Genomic DNA, 22,765 nt, shown 5'->3' with positions numbered 1-22,765 from the left:
ACCCAAGGGTCATGGCCCCCAAATTGAGAAACACTGTTTAGATCCTGATATTCCCACATCTTTTTATACTTGTTTGTGGTTGTTAATGTTTTTCACATGTGTGATTGAGTACATGCACATGTATGTGGAGACCAGAAGTCAGCCTCAGGTGTCGCTCAGGATCTCTCGGTGAAGTCTGGTGTTCCCTATCTAGGCTCGGCTGGCTGGCTGAGTAGCGATCCCCAGGGAGCCACTTGCCTCTGCCTCCCCAACATTAGAATTCTAAGCATATGCCACTGTGCCTAGCCAGTTAATGTTAGCTCTGGGCATTAAGTTCTGGACTTAATGCTTTTGCAGAAAGCACTTTATTGGCTAAAACCTCTCCCTGGCTACTGTTGTTTGCTTGCTTGCTTATTTTCAGGATAAGATGGCACCTCAGAGTCACTATGTACCTAGGCCCTTGGCCTCCAGAACCCCCTGCCTCTGCTGCTGAGAGCTGGGATTACAAGCGTGGCTCAGTACAGCCAGCTTTTTGTTGCTCTTTATCTCTGAATTTCTCCAGACTTGCTTTTCTAACCTTTCTGTTAAATGTCGTGGTTTGTTTGTTTTTCATTCCCTTTATACACACATGTATTTGCTACTGATCTATTGAATTTTGAGACTTTAATCTCTTCTGTTTTCAGTTTCTGAACACACCTTATTGCTTTCTTACTGTTCCGTGTGTACAGAGTTTTCTTTTGGTTTTGTGTTATGGGTAGATGCCTCTCTGTGTCTCTGAGCATACTAATAGTCCTCTCTCCCTTTACTTCTCCATGGCTCGCTCCCCTCTGAGCCGTCTCTTGTTTTGGTCTCTCCTGCTCTTATTGGAGATCTTCTTCAGATGTCCTGTGATCTTTTGTCTACTTACGTAAGCAGTGCTCAGTCCTTGGGCTCTGTTAGACCACCTCTTTGCCCTTGTGTGAAATCATCTTTTGTAGTGCTGGTCTGTCTTCTCCACCTCATCTACCCTTGCCTCAGGCATGGAGCCCAGCTAGAACTCTTACTCCTTCAGAGCCTTTGGTAAAAGGAAGCATCCAGGTGAAGAGGGTCCCTCAGGGAGCCCTGAACCTGTGCTGATGCCACACCCTTTGCATCATAGCACTTGTCACTGAAGCAAGAGGGTCTGGGCTGGGTCCCTTGCTGTGTCATGGTGGCATGCCACTTCCCCTGGTTGTCAGTTTCTCCATCCGTAACTGGAAAGAAGAGGTGTGGTGGGTAGGAGTAAACTGAGTCACCTCTTAGGGCCATAATGGCTTACCAGCTGGACCGCATGCTCTGTTACCTACATGCATAAATCAGGTCCTTAGCATTCCCCTCCCCCAAAGTTTGCTTTGCTGACTGGGTGTGTTGCCTGGCCCCAGAGAACCTACCCCAACTCTTATTATGGTGACTCACTGTGGCTATGGTGACTGTGTTGACCTATAAAACAAGTGAGCAAGCCTTATCTGGGCTCCTTCTTCCAGACAGGAGGGAACAGTAAGCACCTGGTGGTTTTGTTGTTGTAGTCTTAGGGGGTTGATGCTTCTCCTGTCAAAGACACTGGTCAGGCTGTATGGGCTGGTCGTAGACCTCAGACAGGAAGGGGTCTAGGGGAAGGGAGGGGTGGCTACTGGATAGATTATGCTATTCCTGCTCTTGCAGATCACCACAGACTTCAGCGTGCATTTGTGGTACTATACCCGACATGAAATTGACTGTTTTTACTAAGATTAGCTGTGTAGTTCAGTAGCATGGAATATTCACTTTGTGTGAAACCACTACCCAAATTTCTCATCGCCCAAGATAACTCCCCATTTAACGGAGCATCCCATTTCCCTCTTGCCCCAGCACCTGTGGACAGCAATATCCTTCTTTTGAGTGGAATCAGGCAATATTTATCTTTCTGTGGCTGACTTTACTTCACTTAACGTGCTGAGTTTAAGTTTATCCATGTTGTAGCATGCGCCAGGATGTCCTTTCAGAGTGAGTGGCACATTTTCTTTATCTGCTCATCTGTGACACTTGAGTGGTCCCCACCTTTGCGCCTAGACTTGTGGATAACGCTGCTAGATGAGAGTGCATCCTAAATAACTGTGCAGGGTCTTGCTTTTGTTTGCTGGCTCCTATGGTAGTTCTCTGTTTCGATTTTTGGGTTTTCTTTTCTTTTTAGGAGCTAATAGGTTTTCTATAACATGATAATAGGTTTCTCCACTGATGCAGTAAGCCAGATCAGACAGAATTGAAAAAAAAATAAAAGAACAGGTTTATCTGAGCAAAGCCACTCCTGGGTGAGCCCTCCAGTCCCAGAGATCGGGCTGGAGAAGTCATACACCTGAACTAAAGCGGGGAGGTTATATAGCCTGTAGGCAAGGTGGTGATGATGTGTCTGCCACAAGCTGGGTTTGTGGCCAAGTATGATCAAAAGCTGACCACTTTAGGTGGGATCTTGGGCTGCTGGCAGCCTCAGGCGAGGAGCTGCATGGCTGCCAAGAATGCGGAACTGGGCTTTTTGGCTCCCTTTCTTAGTTGGAGATTCTCTGAGGGTGGGGTTTGGACAGAGAGGAATGGGGCTTTCTGGGTGAAGCAGGAGTGAACGGGAGGCTTAGTCTAGTATTACAGCTGTCATGGAGGGACACTCAAGGTGTACACAGGGCTGTGCCTTAACTGGGGGTGATCTGTTTGCTTGTCGTCTCTGGCCCTGGTGGCTGTCCATGTTCTTTGTGGCCCATTCCTCTACAGGTGGAACAGTTGTCTGCTTGGTGTTGTCTTCCTGTTTTTACTCTGTCGTAGAAGGGAAAGAGCGTCTAATTTCAAGTGCCTGCAGTTGGATTGATCTCGCCCAGGTAATCCATCAGAGTACTGCATTCATCTGGCTGGTAATCTCAGTCATATTGGACCAGCTCTTTCCATAGGCAGTTCTGAGACATTGGGGCTGGGTACTGTATCTGGGACATTTTTGGAGGATGATGATGGCCTTGTCTCAGGCTTTGGAATGCTGTTTTCTGTACTCCTTTGACTGAGCAGTGGTGTCCTAAGGGCCTGTGACCCTGAAGGCTGATCAGTCCTCCCATCACTGTCAGGGTCAGCTGATAAATAGGTGCATATAGAAGTTTGGTGAGCTTAAGCGTTTTGATCCTTTAATCCTTGCCTGTCTGTCATAGCCTATCTTCTGTGGTCACACCAGTACTAAGGGGGCTGATCTCAGTCTGCTCAGGTTAGCTCTTGCTGAATGTGGGGTCAAGCAGAGATTCCCATGGTCCCGTCCCTCCTAAGTTGTTAGAAGGATTGCATGGCACAGAGGCAGTAACTGGGCACTGCAGGGTTTGGTGTGCAGAAGCATCTCAAGCTCAAGGGGCTTTCCCCAGGCTAGAGTGACCTTGGGGGGCTCAAATATTGTCATCGGTCCATGATGACCAGCTAGTCCCTTTGGTTAGGGATTTTCTCTTAGACAAGCCTCTCCGCCGACACAAATAATCCCAGTCAGACCGAATCAGACCAAATTAAAAGATGCCCATGTTTAATGGAGTGCTCCCGGGTGGCCCCGGGAAAACATGGAAAGGGGAAGAGAGAGAGAAGGGGAGACCACATGAAACCCGGAGGCCATGTGTTCATTCTCTGGGGGGCAGTTTAAATAGCCTGTGGGAGTGGTCTTGACCTTCCCTGGGGAGGGGTCACCGTTTGGCAGGCTTTCTCGGAAGTGGAGTTTGGACTGAGGCAACTCCCAGGGGAGGGAGCTTATGCCAGGAGCTGGGGTGAAGCCCCCAGGCAAATAATCTAGACTTTTTGAATAAAGGCGTGTTAGGGAGCTGAGGTGATGCTTCCCACCAAACACCTTTGACCATGCTCCCTAGAGTCCTGGTAAGACACTGTTTCAGACCCGGGGTATAACTGATCATGGGAAGTGGTGGCACAAAAGCAAAGACCTGTACACTGTACTCACAAACACAACTCCATTTTGGTGTGGGAGAATATGTATGACTCCCCACCATGTGTGTGTGTGTGTGTGTGTGTGTGTGTGTGTGTGTGTGTGTGTGTGTACACATGTATGTTCAGGTGCCCAGAGTCCCTAAGGGTATGTGTTATAGATAGTTGTGATGCTGGAATCTGAATTCTGTCCCAGTGTTCTTCACTACTTGAGCCATCCTTCCAGCCCTGTGTATCTGTTTCTTAAGTTTTACCTTGGGCTGCTTGATCTGGGTCCCTGGTCCCCTTCCCAGACAGGTGCCTTCAAGTGTCACGTGCTCCCACTTTCCATAAGATGATCCAGCACCCAAGTTCTGTGTTTGGCATAGGAACCCAGGGTTAACATGTAGTTTTATAGCGAGTGAGTGGAGAGAGAGATATATCATACATTTGAAGTTGATAGCACTTAAAAATTAGACAGGAAATAGTTTATAATGTCTGGAGTTTTCTTAAAGAAACAAACGGAGTGGATAGGGTCTATATCAGCGGTTCTCAACCTTCCTTATGCTGTGACCCTTTAATACAGATTCCTCATGTATGGTGACCTCAAACCATAAAATCATTTTCTTTGCTACTTCATAACTGTAATTTTGTTGCTATTACGAATCATAATATTAATATATCTGATACATCTGATAGGCAGGATGTATTTTCATTGTTACAAATTGATCCAAAAGGGCTGTGACCCACAGGCTAAGAATCCCTGGTCCAGATGAATTAAGATTGACCTTGAAGCAGTGCTTTGATGAAGCTGAGAGTTGAAGGTTTACAGCCGTATTCTGCTTATGTAAACTCTCCCTGTCAATCATTGATCATCAGTGCCTCCATCTTATGAGTCATTCCTTGGATTTGGGTTGTTTACATGGTGTGCTAGGCCGGCTCTGCTGACTCTTAGTGCGTGATGGTAGGGATTAGTCATGTGGGGCTTCCCTCTTCCCTCACAGCCAACAGCCTTGACCTGAAAACTGGGTTCAGTAGAGGGAAGGAAGTTCTGAGACATTAAAAGATCCGGGAACCTCTGACTCCAGTTCAAAACCTGTTCCTTGTGCGGTCTCTTCTGCCTGTTGGAAGAAAGCTCTTAAAGCAGGTTATCAATGACAAAGCCACCTGAGGCCATATCCTGGCTCCCTAGTGAGGTGCTCTAGTGACAAAACCCAGGGCAGTGGGAGCTAGAAAAGTATCCACCTCTGTCTAGTCACCTGGGACAGATGAGTGCCAGGGTGTGTGCACACACATATGCATGAATAAATAATAAAAATTAAATATGTAAATAAAATTTTATAAAGAAAGGGAAAAAAGTGTATGAGGTCAGTCTGGGCTACATAACAAGATCGTGTGTGTGTGTGTGTGTGTGTGTGTGTGTGTGTGAGAGAGAGAGAGAATATGAAAGAAAGAAAATATTTTACCTGTTTTCTTTTGGTATGTTTGTGGGTTTTTTTTCAAGACGGGGTTTGTCTCTGTAGCTCTGGCTGTCCTGGAATTCACTCTGTAGACCAGGGTGGCCTCTAACTCTGAGATCCCCTGCCTCTGCTTCCTGTGTGTGGGCCACGTGCCACTATACCACCTGAATGTTTACTTATTTTCAAACATTTGTATATCATTTGTATATGTGAATCAAATACATGTGTGTATATATTTTCATCTATGTATGCAGATGCTTTGTAAATATATGTACACATGTATTGTGTATGTCTTAGGTTGTATGTTAGAATGCTTGGTGGTTACTGTTAGGGGAGGGGATAGTGGCCTTCTATTTGTTCTGATTTTCTTCTTCAACCTGCTTGTATTCTTCTTCTTCTTCTTTTTTTTTTTTTTTTTTTTTTTTTTTTTTTTTGAGACAAGGTTTCTCTGTAGCTTTGGAGTCTGTCCTGGAACTGGTTCTTGTAGACTGGGCTGGCCTTGAACTGGGATTAAAGGTGTGCGCCCCCATCGCCTGTGTATTGAAATAAAATTTATGCAATTTTGGTTTTTTTTGAAACCGTTTCTTCCTCTTTTGCCTAGGCTGGCCGTAAACTCATGATCATCCTCCTGCAGCATCCCTGCTTCTCCCAAGTGGTAGGATTACAAGCAGGCACCAGCACATCCAGTTTATACAGTGCTACTGTCACAGAAGCAAGCACTTTGCCAGCTGAGCTACAGTCCCAGCCCGGCTCATTGCTGTTTTGATGTCAGTAATACTCAGTTCTCATGATGTGAGACTGGGGTTTATCCATTCATCTGCTGAACCACATTTTGGTTCCTGTGAGGTTGGGTAGTCGGGAGTAACACTGCTGCATTTAGCTCTGAGACACAACCTCCCCCAGTGTACAGGAGGTAGGTGGGATATACATTGGTGTGGCACCCTTGAAAGGTGTATTGGAAATCTAACCCTTCCTCTTTTTCTCCTGTCCCCATCACTCTTTCTCACTGGATCTCCTGAAACAGCATGTCCAATGAACCTTTCTTCCTTCTAAGTTGTTTAACTCAGATTTTTGTTACAGTGACAAAAGACTGGCTCACACAACCATCCTGTAATTTTTCATCTCACGTGGACCAATACCAAGATCGTGGCGGTTGTTGGTTTCATAAAATAGGTTTAGTTTTGTAAGAAACTGCTAAGATCTCTTTCAAAGTTGTTGTACTATTTAGCATTCCCCACAGCAGTGTGGAAGCTGTTGTCCATACCCCTGTGTTTGGTGGGTCACTGTTCTGGACCTGGCCATTCTAATAGCTGTGCAGTTTGTTGTTTCCATATACAGTGGCAAATTGAGGGCCTTTCCATGTACTGTCATCTCTGCATACCCTTTGGTGAGCTGCCTTCTGAGGTCTTTTGCTATGTTTTTATAAGTCCCTTGATCGGATGTATCTTTTAGGAATACATTCAGTCATTCTGTAGGGGTTTTTTTTTTTTCCTTCTTTATCTGAAACAGGCTCTTGTTAGTTTGTTTGCCCAGACTGGCCTTAAATCCTTGTCCATAAGGGATTCATCCTACTGCCTCAACCTCCTGAGCAGTTGAGATTACAGGGTGTATCACCATGTCTGGCTTTCTTCCTTTAGGAAAAAAAGTCAGCAAAGATGGTCAGAGCTGTGTGGTTTAAACTGTTTATTTGTGTTGTGTGAGAGCAAGAGACCCTTTAACCAACAGCCTGAGAAAGTACAGTGGCAGACCCTCGCCTCGGAACATCAGGCCTGACTTGTCTGCTTCTGAGTGCCAAGGGCTGTTAGGCCCTGGAGTACTTCTCCAAACTCTGCCTGTGAGCATCAGCCAGGGGTGGTTTCTGTTCTACATGAGGAGAGGCTACTTCTGGACCGGTGCTTTAGGCCTGGTACCACTACCGCTCCTTTTCACTGTCCCTAGAAACCAGGCTGGCCACTGGAGGGTGTGAATAGCTTCACTGCAGGCTGGAGGCCTGTATCCACCTCTTCTTTTTAGTGTGGAAAGCACAAGGCTCTGCATTGTGGTGGGGTGGAGACTGAGTCTGGGGAGAGGAACTCTGTTCTGGAACACTTTCCCTTTTGTCCTCTCTCCAGATTTCTGCCTATGTGGTGGGGACCCTTGAAATTTAAGGGTCCACTGGGGTGAGTATTCATGACTTTAGGGAATAAGCCCTTTCACAGTCCCAAAGAAGCCCTCCCCCCAGTTTCTTTATTGGCTTGGTTCTAAGGGTTGCTGGTTCCCAGGATCCAGGTTCCCCCTGGGGTGCTCATGTGTGAAGGAGCAGCCCTGCACTCAGCGGGGGCCCAGCAGTCTTAAGTTTTAACGTGTTCCACAAAGGTCTGTTTTGGAAACACATTGTGCTGGTTAGTTTTATGTCTACTTGACACAAGCTGGAGTCATCAGAGAGGAGCCTCAATTGAGAAAATGCCTCAATAAGGTTGGGCGTAGGCAAGCCTGCGGGGCATTTTCTTGATTAGTGACTGATGGGTGAGGGCCTAGCCCATTGTGGGTGGGGCCATCCCTGCGCTAGTGGTCCTGGGTTCTACAAGAAAGCAGGCTGAGCAAGCCATGGGTAGCAAGTCAGTAAGCAGCACCCCTCCATGGCCTCTGCATCAACCCTTGCCTCTAGGTTTCTGTCCCGTATGCGTTCCTATCCTGATTTCCTTTGATGACGAATAGCCAAAATAAACCCTTTCCTCCTCCTGAGTTACTCGTCATGGTGTTTATCACAGCAGTAGAAACTCTAGCTAAGACACATGTATTTAAGCTGGAGAGGGCTGCAGCTGGATTTACATGGTTCCAGTGAGGAAGGAAGGGTGATGTTTTTGCTGTAACATCCCTGAGAGAGTCAGAACCAGAGGCTACACGTTCTCTGTAGGCAGGGTTATTAGAATCAGGGCCAGGTGTCTGTCCTTCGCAGAAGGCAGGAGGTGTCCCATTTTGAGTGCTATGTTCAGAAGCAGGCATATGGGACAGGACATGACTGGCTGTCCAAATCACTTCAGCCGTGGGAAGTATCTCCCACCCATGCAGTCTTCTTCTCTGTTGAAGGATACAGTAGAAGAAAGACCTCGGTCAGGTGGAAGGTAGCAGGTAGCTCACCGCGTTCCTGTTTGTCTTGGAGAGCTAGAGCTGAGAAGGGTGGTACGGTCCCTAGATGCTGAGTTCCCTTGGGAACTCACTAGAGCCCGAGGGTCTTGCCTCTGAGCAGGTGACTCCTGCCTGGGAATTAGTAGGTGGGTGAGCTGCAGGGTGTTACACACGTGTGTTAATTACTCACTGGAGTGAGTACAATATCTGAGAGAGGGAATGTTTAGGCTGTCATGGTGGAGAAGGCATGGCAATATTGACGTTGGGTGCAGGGGTTCCTCACATCACTGTAGACTAGGAAGTCAAGAAAGCAGGACAGGAAATTGCATGGAGCTAGCTAACCCAAAGACTGTCCCTATTGGCCTACTTCCTTCAGCAGCTCTACCTCCTGGTTTCTACAGCCTTCAGAAATATCACGCTATCTTGAGAACAGGTATTCAAATTCTGAGCCTGGAGGGGACATTTCAGATTCAAGCCATAACAGCATAATAGCTGGCATTTGAACATGGTGGGGATGTGGGCCTAGTGGTAGCAACAGGTATCAGCAGAAAATTCAGTATGATAGTTCAAGATTGTCTCTGCTGTTGGCACATTTTTATCACTTACTTAGAGGAACATAATGCCATGTACACCAGATCAGTGGTTATGAAACAGCTGAGAGAGAGAACTAAGATGGCCACTGTGAGTCACCACAGCCAGAGATTGAGGAAGGATGGGAAAACGGGCAGACCCACGAGAAATTTCGTAGGAATCCCTGATGGCTCGATCACCCAGAAAACCCACATGTTCCCATCCAGTGAGCAGGAAACTCCAATTGCAGGCAGCAATCCTGTCCTGTGATCTCTGGACTAGTCCGTGGTTTTAAGTCCTGACAAGCCTCAGAGGGAAAGAGAAGAAGGAGCATGCTCAAACAATTCCAGGTGAAAAATGAATCTTTGGAGAAGAAAGACTGCAGAGTTTTGTGGGAGGGAAGGGGCCAGGGTCATGGCAGGACTGAGTTCTGCAGTGGAATTAATCATAGATAGAATGGGCCTTGAGGGTAGGCTTCTTTCCAGGCGACAGATGCTACTCCTGCCAGGAAACTCCCCGACAGCTCTTCCAGGAGGGGGAGGGCTATCCTCCCATGTCCTGGATGTCTGAGCTGAATGAACCCTGTGTGCATTATTTTTATTTTGAAAGAGCCACCGGGAGTAGCTTCGTGTGTGGTTAGACATAAATGTCTGTCTGAATTGAACCTTTTCTTCAAGTTGCTTTTATTAGGCAACCATGAATGCGTAGGGTCTGCCCATGGAAAGTGAGCTTCACCTCCATCCTGTTTTTCTTTCAGAGGCAACTAGCATTCCTCGGTGCCTTGTGTACAGTGCCAAGGGTGGTCTGTGCATGTGTGTACCCACACCTCTTGGTTTGCATGTTTCTACTTTAAAAATGAAAAAGATTGTATGCTGGAGAGATGGCTCCGTGGTTAAGATCACTAGCTGCTCTTGTAGAGGGCCTGAGTAGACTAGCTGTGTAAAGGACAGGCTACCAGTTCTAGTTCCATCCATGGCCATGAAGGTATCACCTCATTTCCTATTGTATTGTCTACTCTCCCCTCTGGACCCAGTGACCAAAGTAAGTGGGCTGAAAGCCAGGTCCACTTTGTGGGGGCTAGTGGTACCGTAGAGAAATTCTGTAACGTCCTTGGGACAACATACTCAGTTCTTCAAGGTAGACATGCTGGGTAACTAGACTATTTTTTTAAATATTTATTTATTTATTATGTATACAATATTCTGTCTGTGTGTATGCCTGCAGGTCAGAAGAGGGCACCAGACCTCATTACAGATGGTTGTGAGCCACCATGTGGTTGCTGGGAATTGAACTCAGGACCTTTGGAAGAGCAGGCAATGCTCTTAACCTCTGAGCCATCTCTCCAGCCCATTAACTAGACTATTTTAAGTGAACAGTCTCTATAGACAGTTATTAAGGTAGGAATCCCAGATCCAATACCATCACCTGGGAATTTACTCAGAATAGAAATTGATGGTAGAACCCATGATATTTTACAATCCCTTGGCATAATTCAGATGCCAATGTATGAGAACAGAGTGGCTATCCTAGAACCTGTGGACATGACTGTCGAGGCCGTGAATTTCCTCACATGACCTTGCCCTGAACCTTTGAGCTTCTTGCAGCAGCAGCTGTTGTGTGGCAAGAGCAGGCAGGTTGTGGGGCTGTGCTGATCTCTGTTCCTCCTGGGCATTTTAATTGACATGGGGCGATGCTGAAGATCTGTGTACAGAGGACTGTGGGAGCAGGTGTCCCATCTGCTTCTAACTGCCTCATCTCCATGTAACTCTCTTTGGGCTTTGATACTTGCTCTGATTCAGTGCTCTGTAGCAGACAGGCTTTCCTGAGCATATCTCTTGGTTCTGAATGATGACTCCTATATAATCGTGTTGTTTTTGTTTGAGAATGAAATGCCCAGGAGAAGCATTGATCAGCCATTTACAGACTGTGCAGCAGCTGCTCTGTACTTGCGGTTTGGGTCTGATCCTGGGGCTGGGGAGTGGGGGTGTTTGCTGTGGCAAGCTTGAGAGTTGTAGATGGGGTTCTCCCCTGCTGTGGGAAGGATAGTGATAAGGACAAGAAAGATGAGACAGGAAGACATGGAGCCTGAGGCAGTGCTCTATCTAGAATATGATTATCAGAGCAGACCAGGCCTGGGGGAGCAGCTGTCAAGGAACTTCGCTGGCTTGTGGGGTTGTACCCTCCTGTATCCTTGGGGTGGGCCTGACCTAACTGGAGGTCCAGCAGAGAAGTGTGGACTGGATTGCACTGGTGCAGGGGGGAGTTAATCCCTCCTGTAGGGGCCTGGCAGGGCATTGTGTTCCAAGAAGCAGATCCCAGCAGGCCTGGTGAGGAGCATGCTCATTGTAATCTGAATACACTTTCCCTTCTTTTCCAGGTATAACCATGAGCTACCCAGGCTACCCCCCACCTGCAGGTGGTTACCCTCCAGCTGCTCCAGGTAAGAGGGCCTGGGTGGATCCTTTGTGCAAAAAGATGGAGTTTGGTTCGCTTAGGCCCCAGAGGGGTCACCCATTGGGACAGGGGCTGGCTCTCCAATTTGGATTTGGCTGGTTCTGGGAGGGCCTTATTAGCTGAAAAAGGCCTGCCACACTCTGAGACTCTTTCTCCTTTGCAAGGTAGTTTCAAGGTTCTTTTCCTCCCCTAGCTGTACTGACAGCCTGTAGGAGCGCCTACCAAAGTACTGCTTCTAATCACCTACCCTGTTTCAAGGAGTATGGTTTTGGATTCTCTTCTGCTGAGGCCAATACCAAGGGTTGCTTCACTGTCCCTTCCTGTCTGTCCCTCCCTGTAGCTACCGAGAGCCGTGGTGATAAGGGGAGACTACTCACGTAGGGAGGCTGCAGGCCTTATCTTCCTCCTGAAACCGTCCCTTCTCCAGCAGACATTCTGCTGTTGTGACGGCATGCTCCCGAGACTAGAAAGCCCTGGGTGAGACCACGTTTCTGGCTCAGCCCTTACCTCAGCAGCCTGACATCACGCTTGTCGTCGTCTCCAGTTGTCTGGGAACACGAATGAGAGTGGTTGAGCGCCTTGCCCAGGATGCACAGCCAGCCAGCTCCTTGCTACTGTCTTTTATGGTGTCTGTGCCCTCTGACAGTCTGAGAATCCTTAGCATTTGTGGAGCTCCCTGCTGTCACATGCTCAGCACAGAGCCCAAAGCTGTATCTGTTCTCTCGCCCCATGGTGCTGGTTTTGAGAGGACAAAGCTTACTTGGATCCCCACAGAGGGCTGAAACTGCCTTTTTCCCTGGAATAGGGGAAATTCCTCTCCTTCCCCTGACCCTCTTGCTCCAGTCTTTCTGGGTATTTATAACATTGGCGTGAATCCCTGCTTGACTACCGCAGCATGTTCCTCTGCAGCCCTTTCTGTCCTTTGTTTGGGCCAGGCATGTGAGCTGATGAGTTTGGTGTTGCTTTCAGGTGGCGGTCCCTGGGGAGGTGCTGCCTATCCTCCTCCTCCCAGCATGCCCCCCATCGGACTGGATAATGTGGCCAACTATGCAGGGCAGTTCAATCAGGACTACCTCTCAGACGTGGTGAGTCAGGCCCCTGTCAAGGTACCCTGGGCTAGTGGCTGCAGGGCTATAGAGATCAAGGCTCCAGAGATACCTCATGCCTGTCTATGTGAGCACAGAGTTCTGAGCAGAAACTTAGAATATGAGGGTCACCTGCTTACCGCCCCTCTCCAGGCGTCAATTTTCCATCTATATGTGGGGTAGAGATTCTTTGAGCTGATGATCTTCTCAGGTCTCTTTGGTTCTGGGAGGTTGGGTAAGGCTGTGGTACCTGTGGGAAATTTCTTGAGAATGTCTCATGAGCTGAGCACAAATCCTGGAGGGAAGAGAGGGTGGTTGTGGAGAGGTATGGGGGTGTTAGACTTACAGATTCTGTTTCGGTTGGGACTTGGCGGTCATGTCGCAGGTAGGTTAGGCTGTACTTGTTTTTATTTGTTGTTTTGCTTTTAGAAGAGTGTATTTTTTTTTAAAGATTTATTTATTGTGTACACAATATTCTGTCTGCCTGTATGTTTGTGTGCCAAAAGAGGGTACCGGTTCTTGCTATAGATGGTTGTAAGCCTCCATGTAGTTGCTAGGAATTGAACTCAGGACCTCTGGGAGAGCAACCAGCACTCTTAATCTCTGAGCCATCTCTCTAACCCTAGAAGAGTGCATCTTATAATCAGAAAACAAATGTGCCCTTAATGGGAACAGTGCAACTAGTAGACACCCAAATACAGCAAACAAAATCTCTAGGCTGGGAGATAGCCCAGGCAGTCAAGTGCTTATTTTATCAGCCTTAGGCCCAGAGTTCAATTCCTGAGAAAAGCCAGGTGTGGTAGTCCTTGTAATCCTAGTGCTAGGGAAGTGAAGACAGGCAGATCCACTGGGCTTGCTGACTAGCCAGACTAGCCTACATGGTGATCCCAGGGCCAGTGATAGATTCTGTTTCTAACAAGGTAAACAGCATATAACCTTGACCTCCATGAGTATCTGCACACATGCTTAGCATCTCTGGAAAGGAGACAGAAAATAACGTGTGTTACCAGATGGCGATATTGGAAAGTGACAGGTGTTTCTGAGCATTGTGGCATGAACTTAGCATTCTGTAAGTAAATTCATGAGGACTAAAAGTTCCAGCCCAGCATGGGCAACGTAGAAAAACCCTGCCTCAAAGGAGAAGAATCAAAAGGAAGAACAGAGAGGGTGGGTAAGAGAAGGGGAGAAAAGAGTAAGGAAGATAGGAAATAGAAACATGGCCCTGATGGCATGGGCCTATGATCCTAGCTTCTTGGAAGGCTAAAGTAGGAGGATCTCAAGTTCGTGGTCCATTTGGGCTACAGGGTGAGTTCAAGGCCAGCCTGGGCAACATAGTGAGTCATTGTCTCAAAGTAAGAAGTGAAAAGAGATAGGGATATAATGGTTAGTGATAGAGCATTTGCCTAGAATGCATGAAGCCATGGATGTAATCCCTAGTACAGGGAGGAGGGGATAGAATATGGTAAAGGGTCAGAGGTGCTGGCAGGGCAGTGTAGACTGAAGACCTTAAAGTGGGAGATGAAAAGGGACTTTGAACCAAGATCCGACATGGTAGAGAAATGTGCTATGTCAGTGTCTAGGAACAGCCAGTCCTTGAGATGGCCATGGGCCTGCTGAGCTTGGGGACAGTGAAGAATAGGTCTTTGTGGTTGACGAAGGGAAGTGAGGGATGAAGATGGTGAGACCCATTCTGCATTGGGCATCAGAGGCTGAGGTGAAGATTCAGTCTTTTGTTCTGGGCACATGCAAGCCTACCCAAGCCCCACCTACCTCAATTGACTATTAGCAAACTCGTGTGATGGGGCCACCCCATGCCTACAGAAGGGGCCCCTCTACTTTCTGGGTCCTCTGCCCAATTAGTCTTAGTTGAAAGAAGCAGCCTCATCTTCCATGTTTCCATATCCAGAAGGGTTGGAGAGTCTGGTTTACATATAGAGCCATCCATGTCAGAGTCCAGTTGCTCTGCTCACTGAGCAAGTGTACCCATCATCCATGGTGGGACTGCCTTTCTTTTCCCAGTGGGGTGGTGATAGGACTGAGCAAGCGGAATGGTGCCTGCATTCATTGCTAGGTGTACATAGTGCTGTGGGAGGGGCGGTTCTGGTAGGGGGCTCCTTACCTGGAGCCATTGCTAAACTCCATAAGGGTAGAGAGGCAGGGTCCTGGCCTTTCTGGGCCTATGAGTCTCAGGCTCTACTTTGTGTACTTGGCAGGCAAGCAACATGTCTGGGACATTTGGAGGTGCCAACATGCCAAATCTGTATCCTGGAGCTCCTGGGAGTGGCTATCCTCCAGTCCCCCCTGGTGGCTTTGGGCAGCCCCCTCCTGCCCAGCAGCCTGTCCCTCCTTATGGAATGTACCCACCCCCAGGGGGAAACCCACCTTCTGGGATGCCCTCATATCCATCATACCCAGGGGCCCCTGTGCCAGGCCAACCCATGCCACCCCCTGGGCAGCAAACCCCAGGGGCCTATCCTGGACAGCCTCCAATGACCTATCCTGGACAGTCACCGATGCCATCCCCTGGGCAGCAGCCAGTGCCAAGTTATCCAGGATACTCAGGATCCGGTACTGTTACTCCTGCTGTTCCTCCAGCCCAGGTGAGTGCTGTCCAAATTGAGTTCAAAGGATGGACTCTGGTCCAGCCAGCAAGGCCTTGGGGGATTGAAGGCACAAAGGAGAAGCTCAGGCGTCTAGTTACAGCAGACTGTTTTAGCAAAACCATGCTGATTTCTCTTGTGCTCCCCACCCCAGGGCATACTCCTTAAGGTCAGGAAGCACTGCCCTAGTTGTTCGTAGTGTGAGATGACTCCTAAGGCGTCAGTCTCGTGGCCTCATGCCCAACAGGCCCATTATGTGGCCCCCTAGACAAATGTAAAGGATTCTCAGAATCCTCTCTGAGTAGAGAAGATTAGCAGTTCTGCCAGGGTTTATCTGGGCTCATTCTGGAGAGCAGTGCATGTTTGCGATGCCTAGAATTCATTGTCATGGTTACATGACCAAACCAGCCAAACACGGGGCTAGTGGTGTGTGCTGGCTTACTACTTTTAGACAGGGTCCATTACCTCTCCTTCCTTCCATTCCTCCCCTTGTACTACTGCCCACTCTCTCCTCCTCTGCACTGGTACCCACTCCCTTATCTCTTCTCTGAGCATGTCCTTACTGCCTTGATGACCAGCACATATTAGCCACTAAAAAGATCACTCACTAGGCAACAGTAAGCCTGTGTATAAATACCTGAAGGAAACACACCTTAAAAGGAGGAAGGTTGACTTTGGCTGCTTGGGCCTTGTCACTGTGGGCCTGTGTGGGGCAGAACATCATTGTAAGGAGCTGTTGGTGAATCAAAGCTGTCTATACCTCCTAGCAGACGGGAAGCAAAGAATGAAAGGGGCATGGGCCCCAATATCTCCTTCAAGGACCTGTTCCACTCCTAGTGACCTACTGTCTTCCCAGTAACCACTTCTAACAGTAACTGGTTTCTAAACAGAACCATCGACACATGAGCCTTGGGGTATTTATGTCTACTACTTTTGACGTCGAGTTTCCTTTAGATACCTCAGCTCTTAGAGAAGGGGGCATTATCTGGGGCGTAGGAGGAGGTGGAAGAGTCTTGCACCTTAGGGTGGTATGGGTGGGTCATCTTACCTGTGGCTATTTGTTTGAGTAGTATGGAAACCGAGGCACCATCACAGATGCTTCTGGATTTGACCCCTTGCGAGATGCTGAGGTCCTTCGGAAGGCCATGAAGGGCTTTGGTAAGAGACTAGACTGAGGCAGAGGCAGGCAGATCCCTGGGCAGTTCACTGTGTGGGAGGGGCAGGCAAGCCTGGCCACGGAGATGAAAGAAGAGCTGTCTTAGATGTCCAGGAGAATGACTGGAGAGCCCATGGCCACACCGTAGAGCATCCTCTTAACCCGCAGCATGCCTGCTCCTTCCTCTGTCTTAGGAACGGATGAACAAGCCATCATCGATTGCCTAGGGAGCCGTTCTAACAAGCAGCGGCAGCAGATCCTTCTGTCCTTCAAGACAGCCTATGGCAAGGTGAGGGGCAGAGGGGAATGCAGGAAGACTACTGAGGCCTGGTTCTCCTAAGCCCAGCTCCAGGGCCTACAACCAGCATAGCTACAGGCCCACTCACTCTGCTTTTCCGGGAACTGGGACCTCATAGGACTAGATCTCCAGGATGGACAGCAGGCTTAGTTAGGGTTGTTTCAGGGTCTAGCTTTGGCTTTGCCTAGTCAAGTCTGTAGATCGGTCATTTTTCCTCCTACCCAGCCTCCATTTCCCCTCCTCTGCTTGCAGGGGACCCAGGAGGTTTAGTTAATGGAAGAGCTTTGGTGGAAAAGGCTTAAGGGGCTTGCGTTTTGAGCTCCCTGGGTTTTGAGTCTTAGGTAAAGTACATTAATACGGAATATGTTAGTGCTCTTGCTCAGGCTTCTTCCCATGGCTGGACTGATACTGTCAGCCCCTTCCTCTGCAGTGTTCTGCATCTGTGTATTTTGTTTGTGTGTCCAATCAGGATTTGATCAAAGACCTAAAATCAGAGTTGTCAGGAAACTTTGAGAAGACTGTCCTGGCCCTGATGAAGACCCCGGTCCTGTTTGATGTCTGTGAGATAAAGGAAGCCATCAAGGTGTGTCCTTGTGCTTGTGGGTGCCTGCCGTCACGTGTGTGCATAGGACTGAGTGATGTGTTACCTACTCACTAGGTGCTGGCTACCCTGACTTCTGGGCATTCCTGGCTACAGCCCATGAGATTTAGAAGGAGCGCATAGTAGTTTTTTAGAGAGGCAGGTAACATGTTATTCCTCACAGGGACTCTCTGTCTCCATCGCAGGAGAGGACCAGGCTGGGGTTATGGAGGATACAGGTGACAGAAGGGGTTTAAGGCTGTTGTTGATTATTCTCACTCAGTAGAACCCTTGCCGGCAAATAACAGCGTGTCTGAGGAGCCAGAGCAGCAGAGAAGAACACCTCCCAGTTAGGGGTGGGAGAGGTAGGGCTGGAACACAGACAGAGACTTCTGCCTTTGTCTCCACTGCTTTCTGAGCACCACCTCACTCTCCTGGCTGCTGGTCTGTCCTGTGCAGTATCAGAGATGTCTGTCCCCACATCTGCCCCCTCCCAGACATCCAACTCTAGAAGAACCCAAATTCCTCACGGGGCCTTTTCCTGCGACTTAACTTGACTGTCTGTCTTCCTAGGTCTGTGTGGGCTCTCCAGCCACTTGGCTGTGTGTCCTGTGAGTAGAGGTGGGTCCCTACATGGTACCCTGATGGAGCTACTCGCTCAGAGGCATGCTGGGCACAACAGATTCCACCTCCGCTAGAGGTTGAGAGCTTTGTATGTGGTCTGGAAGGGAGAGAAGACCACTGAAATCCAGTGCCTGTTGTAGACTAGAGGGTGCTAAGGACAGACAGGGTGACAATGGCCTTGGCCTGGGAGTGTTCAGAACCCACCTCCAGTTTTAGGAGAAGTTGGCGAAATGCTAGAACATCACAGGTGTGCTGAATAGCTGTTGTGTCCCTGAGCACCGTGAGAGGAGACAGTGGATATTCTTTCAGGACATACAGGGAGATTTGGGTAAGGTGCAAACGTGCCCATCCTTTGTAAGTCAGTAGCATGCCAGCCATGGTATCATGAAACACCACGTCAGCTAGATGTTCTTCACAGATTAGCCCATTCAGTCCCACTGAGGACTCCTTGGGAGGTAGGCACACATATACTCCCTTTATAGACAAGAAACTTGCTCGAGGTTACACAGTGAGCTGCAGAGCTAAGATTCAGGCTGATGCAAAAGCCAGGCCTCCATCCTGTTTTCTAACCTTCCTGCCGTCCGGGGCACAGCCATTCCTTTTGTCCCTTCTGGCTTCTTTCCCTAGATGTCTCCAGACAGTTCACTCGGGACTCTAGCTTTTTCGTATCCGTTACAATCGTACTTTTCGACTTTTTCTGCAGCCGTTCACTATCTCACTCAGGGCTAGAACTTGGCAGAAACACTTTGATGTGCACCTCAGCCTGACTCAGCTGGGTGTGGCATGGGATAGTCCCTGTACACTTCCCCTTTTCTCATTCAGTTTCCTGATGCATGGGGATGACCCCACATGTGGCGCTTACTGTGTCCTATCTCATTTTCTAGGGCTGGGAGGGAAGCTGGCTTCTCAGGCATGAGTGCGGTATGTGTGTCTGTGTTGGGGGGCCTCTGTTGCTGATGCCCTTCTGGATGCTAGTGAGGGCCCAGTCACCAGCAAGAGGTCTGTTACATTCTCTGCTACCATAGGGAGCTGGTACTGATGAGGCCTGCCTGATCGAAATCCTCGCTTCCCGAAGTAATGAACACATCCAGGAACTAAACAGAGCCTACAAAACAGGTTGGAAGCTCCTTGGCCTCTGCTCTTTACAGATGGTTTTGCTTCCGAAGCCTCAGTGTCCTTGGCCTCTTTGTCCCCTATTTCCTTTCATGCCCAACTCTCTGGGCTTTGATCCAAAGCCTAGCCCTGCACGCTGTTTACATACAGGGCAGGTGCCTGTGGTTGGGAAGGGCAGGGAAAATCTTGTGGGCTTTGGGCCAGGCCTGACCAGAGGTCAGATCAGCCTGGAGTCATAAACTTATATGATCCTAGAAGGTTCGATGGGGCACCTGTCGCCTCCAGTCTGAGTGAGACCCATGGACCCTTGTCATACCAATCCCCCCTCCCCCTGCTAACTATATCTTTAGAGATAGCAGGCCTGGTGTGTGTCTTTCAGAATTTAAAAAGACTCTGGAGGAGGCCATTCGAAGTGACACATCAGGACACTTCCAGCGGCTCCTCATCTCTCTCTCTCAGGTACCTTCCTCACAATGGGATGTTGGAGAGGAAACTGGAAGGCGGGAGAGGAGAGGGGGGGTGCATCAAAGCACTGGCAGATGAATGAGGAGGGAAGGGTGTGGTCTTCCTAAAAGTGGCTTGACCTTACAGCCTCCTTCCTTTCAGGGAAACCGTGATGAGAGCACAAACGTGGACATGTCCCTTGTGCAGAGAGATGTCCAGGTACGTATGGTGGCCAACAAGGTGCCACTGTGGGCTCTAAACCAGAGTTGGGCCACACTTCCTGCTTTCAGTGGTGGGAAGAGCGGTAGACACTGGTCGGTTTCGTGTTTCTGAGGGGCTCAGATACTTGAACAGGCCCCCAGCCCTCTGGGTTTCCCAGGGTAATAAATGCTGCAGCAGATCACAGGGGTGTGGAACTTAACGCAATAGGGTACTTTCCCATATAGGTACTGTTAGGTGTGTGAAGGTGCCTGTCTATCCAGCTCCTGAGTTTGCGGACTTAGAAATGAGCTATCACCTTAGCCCTAAATCCTTAAACTTCATCATTATTGCTTTATGAGTTGAAGGCGGAAGAGGCATATCTGAATTCCTACCTGCTGGGCAGTTCAGTCTGTCCTGCCTTCTGAGCAGGTGGCCGGACCTCCCCCAGCCTTCTGGGAAAGGCTGGCTTCTGCCCTCTCTTCTCCCTTCTTGACCTGCTCAGATCTCAACCTGACAGTGTCCTAGGGCATCAGTGCCCTTAACTTCATGACTGTCTGGGGTAAGGTTGCTTGCTGATTGGCAAATAGTTGTGGTTCAAACCTTCATAGGTCTTAAAAAGCTCTGATGCCCAATTCAACAAACATGATACATGTATTAAACCATGGAGAAAGGGCTGGGGGAAGCCCCACATCTGTTTTTTTTGTTTTTTAAAGATTTGTTTTTATGTTGATGAATGTCTTGCCTACATGCATGTCTGTGAATTATATGTATGCCTGGTGCCTGTGGTGTGGGGTCAGAAGAAGGTGTTGGGTTCACTGCTGAGCTATCTCCATTCCGGGGACTGGTTTTGTTTAGTTTTTTGTTTGTGTTGGTTTTGTTTTTTTCTGAGATGGGTTCTCTGTGTAGCTCTGGCTATCTTAGAACTCACTCTGTAGACCAGGCTGGCCTCGAGCTCACAGAGATCCGCCTGCCTCTGCCTCTCGAGTGCTGGTAATAAAGGCGTGTGCCACCACTGCCTGGCTCGTAATTGGTTTTTAAGTATGATAGTTATCATCATCCCGAGTATTTCTTAAAGAGGGGGAAGCTGCTTTTCGTGATTGGGAAATGAATATCACATAGAAATCTGGCAACTGGCTTCTCCTGAAACGTTGGCCTGTCAGCCAAGGACCTGCACTCCTTCCTGTTGCTAAGAAGTGCTGCTCTAAGGAGCTGGCTAGGGTCCCTTCTAGTTTTCCCGCTCATCTTTTTCTCCATAAGACCCCTTGGGCTTCAGAGTCATGATCTCAAGTCAGATCTAATTCTTATATTTTCTGTATAAGAAGATCGAGGCCCAGGAGCCAGAGCCGCATCTAGCAAGCTGCTTCCGAGCTAGGACTTGAGTCCAGGCTTCTCTTCCCTCCTTTGTGGCGCTGGGCTCTGGTCTCAGAATCCTCTCTGCTCCACATGGGCAGATGAGAGGATGTGGATAGCCAAGTCTGGGTCTGCAGCAAGCGCAGCTTGCAGGGTTCAGAAGACCTGTGCTCCCACTTGAGGGCCCTGCCCTTCCATGGGCTCTGCAGAGCTAAATGCTGCCTAGGTGATCTGAGCCTGGGACCTACTTGCTGTATACATGCATCTTCCTCCCTATCCAGGAGTTGTATGCAGCTGGGGAGAACCGCCTAGGAACAGATGAGTCCAAGTTCAATGCAATTCTGTGCGCAAGGAGCCGGGCGCACCTGGTGGCAGGTAAGACAGCCCTGGGTCAGCCAGGGGAGGGCAGACAGGACAGTACATGGAGAAAAAGCCTACGGAATATTCGGCTGGTGTCTCTGCATGGATTTTCACTAAAGGATTTTCACTAAAAGACACTGAGAACATTTCCTGCAAACGTTGCTTGTAGGACAAAGGAAAAGACGAGGAAGTGGGTTGCCGCGCACTGAAATGAGGGATGTCAGCGTGGGGAAAGCAGTGGTCCAGCGGGCAGAAGCACAGTTCTCCTCTGACCTTCACACACAGGGCATGTGCCTTTCCCCTCAGTAGCAACAAATAAACACAAAACAAAAAGAAAAAACATTCCCGCACTGCTGGGTAACATTTACTTATTGAATATGTAAAAGTAGGTTTCTATCAGGTGTAGTCTGTTTTCATGGGTTCAGCTTCATGTCAGGAGACAAGTATTCAGTACAGCCTGGAACAGAAAAAGAACGGACTGGAACCAGGTAGAAGGTGAAGGGATAGAGTTCAGGGAGGGTTGGCTCAGTCCTCTCTGGTATAAGACTGTGAGATTCAAAGTCCTGAGCAAGATAGGTGCAAAGATTTTCCAGCATGGCCCAGGAGCAGCCAAGGGGCTTCGCGTATCTGGAGCAGATAGAATGATGGTAGCAGGAGCAGGATCAGGTGGTGGACAGCCCTGCTGCAGTTCAGGGAGTTAGGGGTTCATCCTGAGAAGGCCAGGAGTCACAGGGGGGCCCTCAGCTTGCAGACGACAACATGCTGCCAGATTCCCTAGGTGACCTTGGGCATCAGGTGTGAAGAAAAGAGGGTGAAGGATTCACAGTTGAGCAGGAGACAGTGGTAGCCTGGATAGAGAGTTGGGGTAGAAGGGACTAGAGTCCAGCCTGCTTGTGGGTAAGCTGGTCATGGTGTGTTGGAATCAGGCGGCTTAGGAGGACGAGGATTCCATCAGCTGAGTAAGTGGGAAGGCAGTGGCCCTCAGCTGAGATTAGGAGCTGTGGGCGGAATAGAGCGTAGGACAACAGAAAGGTAATGCTGATGAGCTGATGAGCCCGGATGTCAGGAGAGGTCTTGGGCTTGGAAGGTTGGGGGCTGTGGGGGCTCAAGTATCTGAGGCCTTGGGATTATGAGAAGGTCTTCTTGGGAGGAAGACTAGAGAGAGGCCCTGCCAGCAGACAGGTGAAGGATCAGCAGAGTATAGGACAGCTAAGGTTGTAGGAGCTGCAGGGGAGGGGTGAGGTAAGGATCATAGCACTGCAGCTTGTGTCCCAGGGCCTCCCACCTGGACACACAGGACGGGAGAGGTCCTCAGTCTCAGGGTTGACACGAGGCCAATGAGCGAGTTTGTTAAGTTTGGGCTTGAGCCCTGTCCCAGGGCATGGTTTTTTTTTTTTTTTTTTTTTTTTTTTAAGACAGGGTTTCTCTGTATAGCTTTGGAGCCTATCCTGGAACTCGCTCT

At 48.9% G+C, this 22,765-nt stretch overlaps 1 protein-coding gene across 4 annotated transcripts in view; it reads left to right on the top strand.

The window, feature by feature from the left end:
• The window catches only part of Anxa11 (annexin A11), a 43,668-nt gene that overhangs the window by 15,344 nt on the left and 5,559 nt on the right, over window positions 1-22,765 (top strand). For 2 of the 4 annotated variants that reach the window (XR_012912094.1, XM_075988800.1), the window contains exons 2-12: window positions 2,737-2,840; window positions 11,416-11,478; window positions 12,462-12,577; window positions 14,791-15,177; window positions 16,248-16,335; window positions 16,528-16,622; window positions 17,101-17,214; window positions 18,861-18,951; window positions 19,328-19,407; window positions 19,555-19,611; window positions 21,225-21,318. Coding sequence is in view for 2 of the 4 variants with exons in the window: in XM_075988800.1 (XP_075844915.1) it covers window positions 11,424-11,478; window positions 12,462-12,577; window positions 14,791-15,177; window positions 16,248-16,335; window positions 16,528-16,622; window positions 17,101-17,214; window positions 18,861-18,951; window positions 19,328-19,407; window positions 19,555-19,611; window positions 21,225-21,318 (1,177 nt within the window). In the remaining 2 variants the exon portion in view is untranslated. The remainder of the gene's footprint in view (window positions 1-2,736; window positions 2,841-11,415; window positions 11,479-12,461; window positions 12,578-14,790; window positions 15,178-16,247; window positions 16,336-16,527; window positions 16,623-17,100; window positions 17,215-18,860; window positions 18,952-19,327; window positions 19,408-19,554; window positions 19,612-21,224; window positions 21,319-22,765) is intronic. The other 2 variants (XR_012912093.1, XM_075988799.1) reach the window with 1 other exon arrangement.

The sequence above is a fragment of the Microtus pennsylvanicus genome, chromosome 10 (genome assembly GCF_037038515.1).
Source record: "Microtus pennsylvanicus isolate mMicPen1 chromosome 10, mMicPen1.hap1, whole genome shotgun sequence".
Classification (NCBI taxonomy): domain Eukaryota; kingdom Metazoa; phylum Chordata; class Mammalia; order Rodentia; family Cricetidae; genus Microtus; species Microtus pennsylvanicus.
Note: the sequence above shows the minus strand (reverse complement) of the source record. Positions and strands in the feature narration are given on the sequence as shown.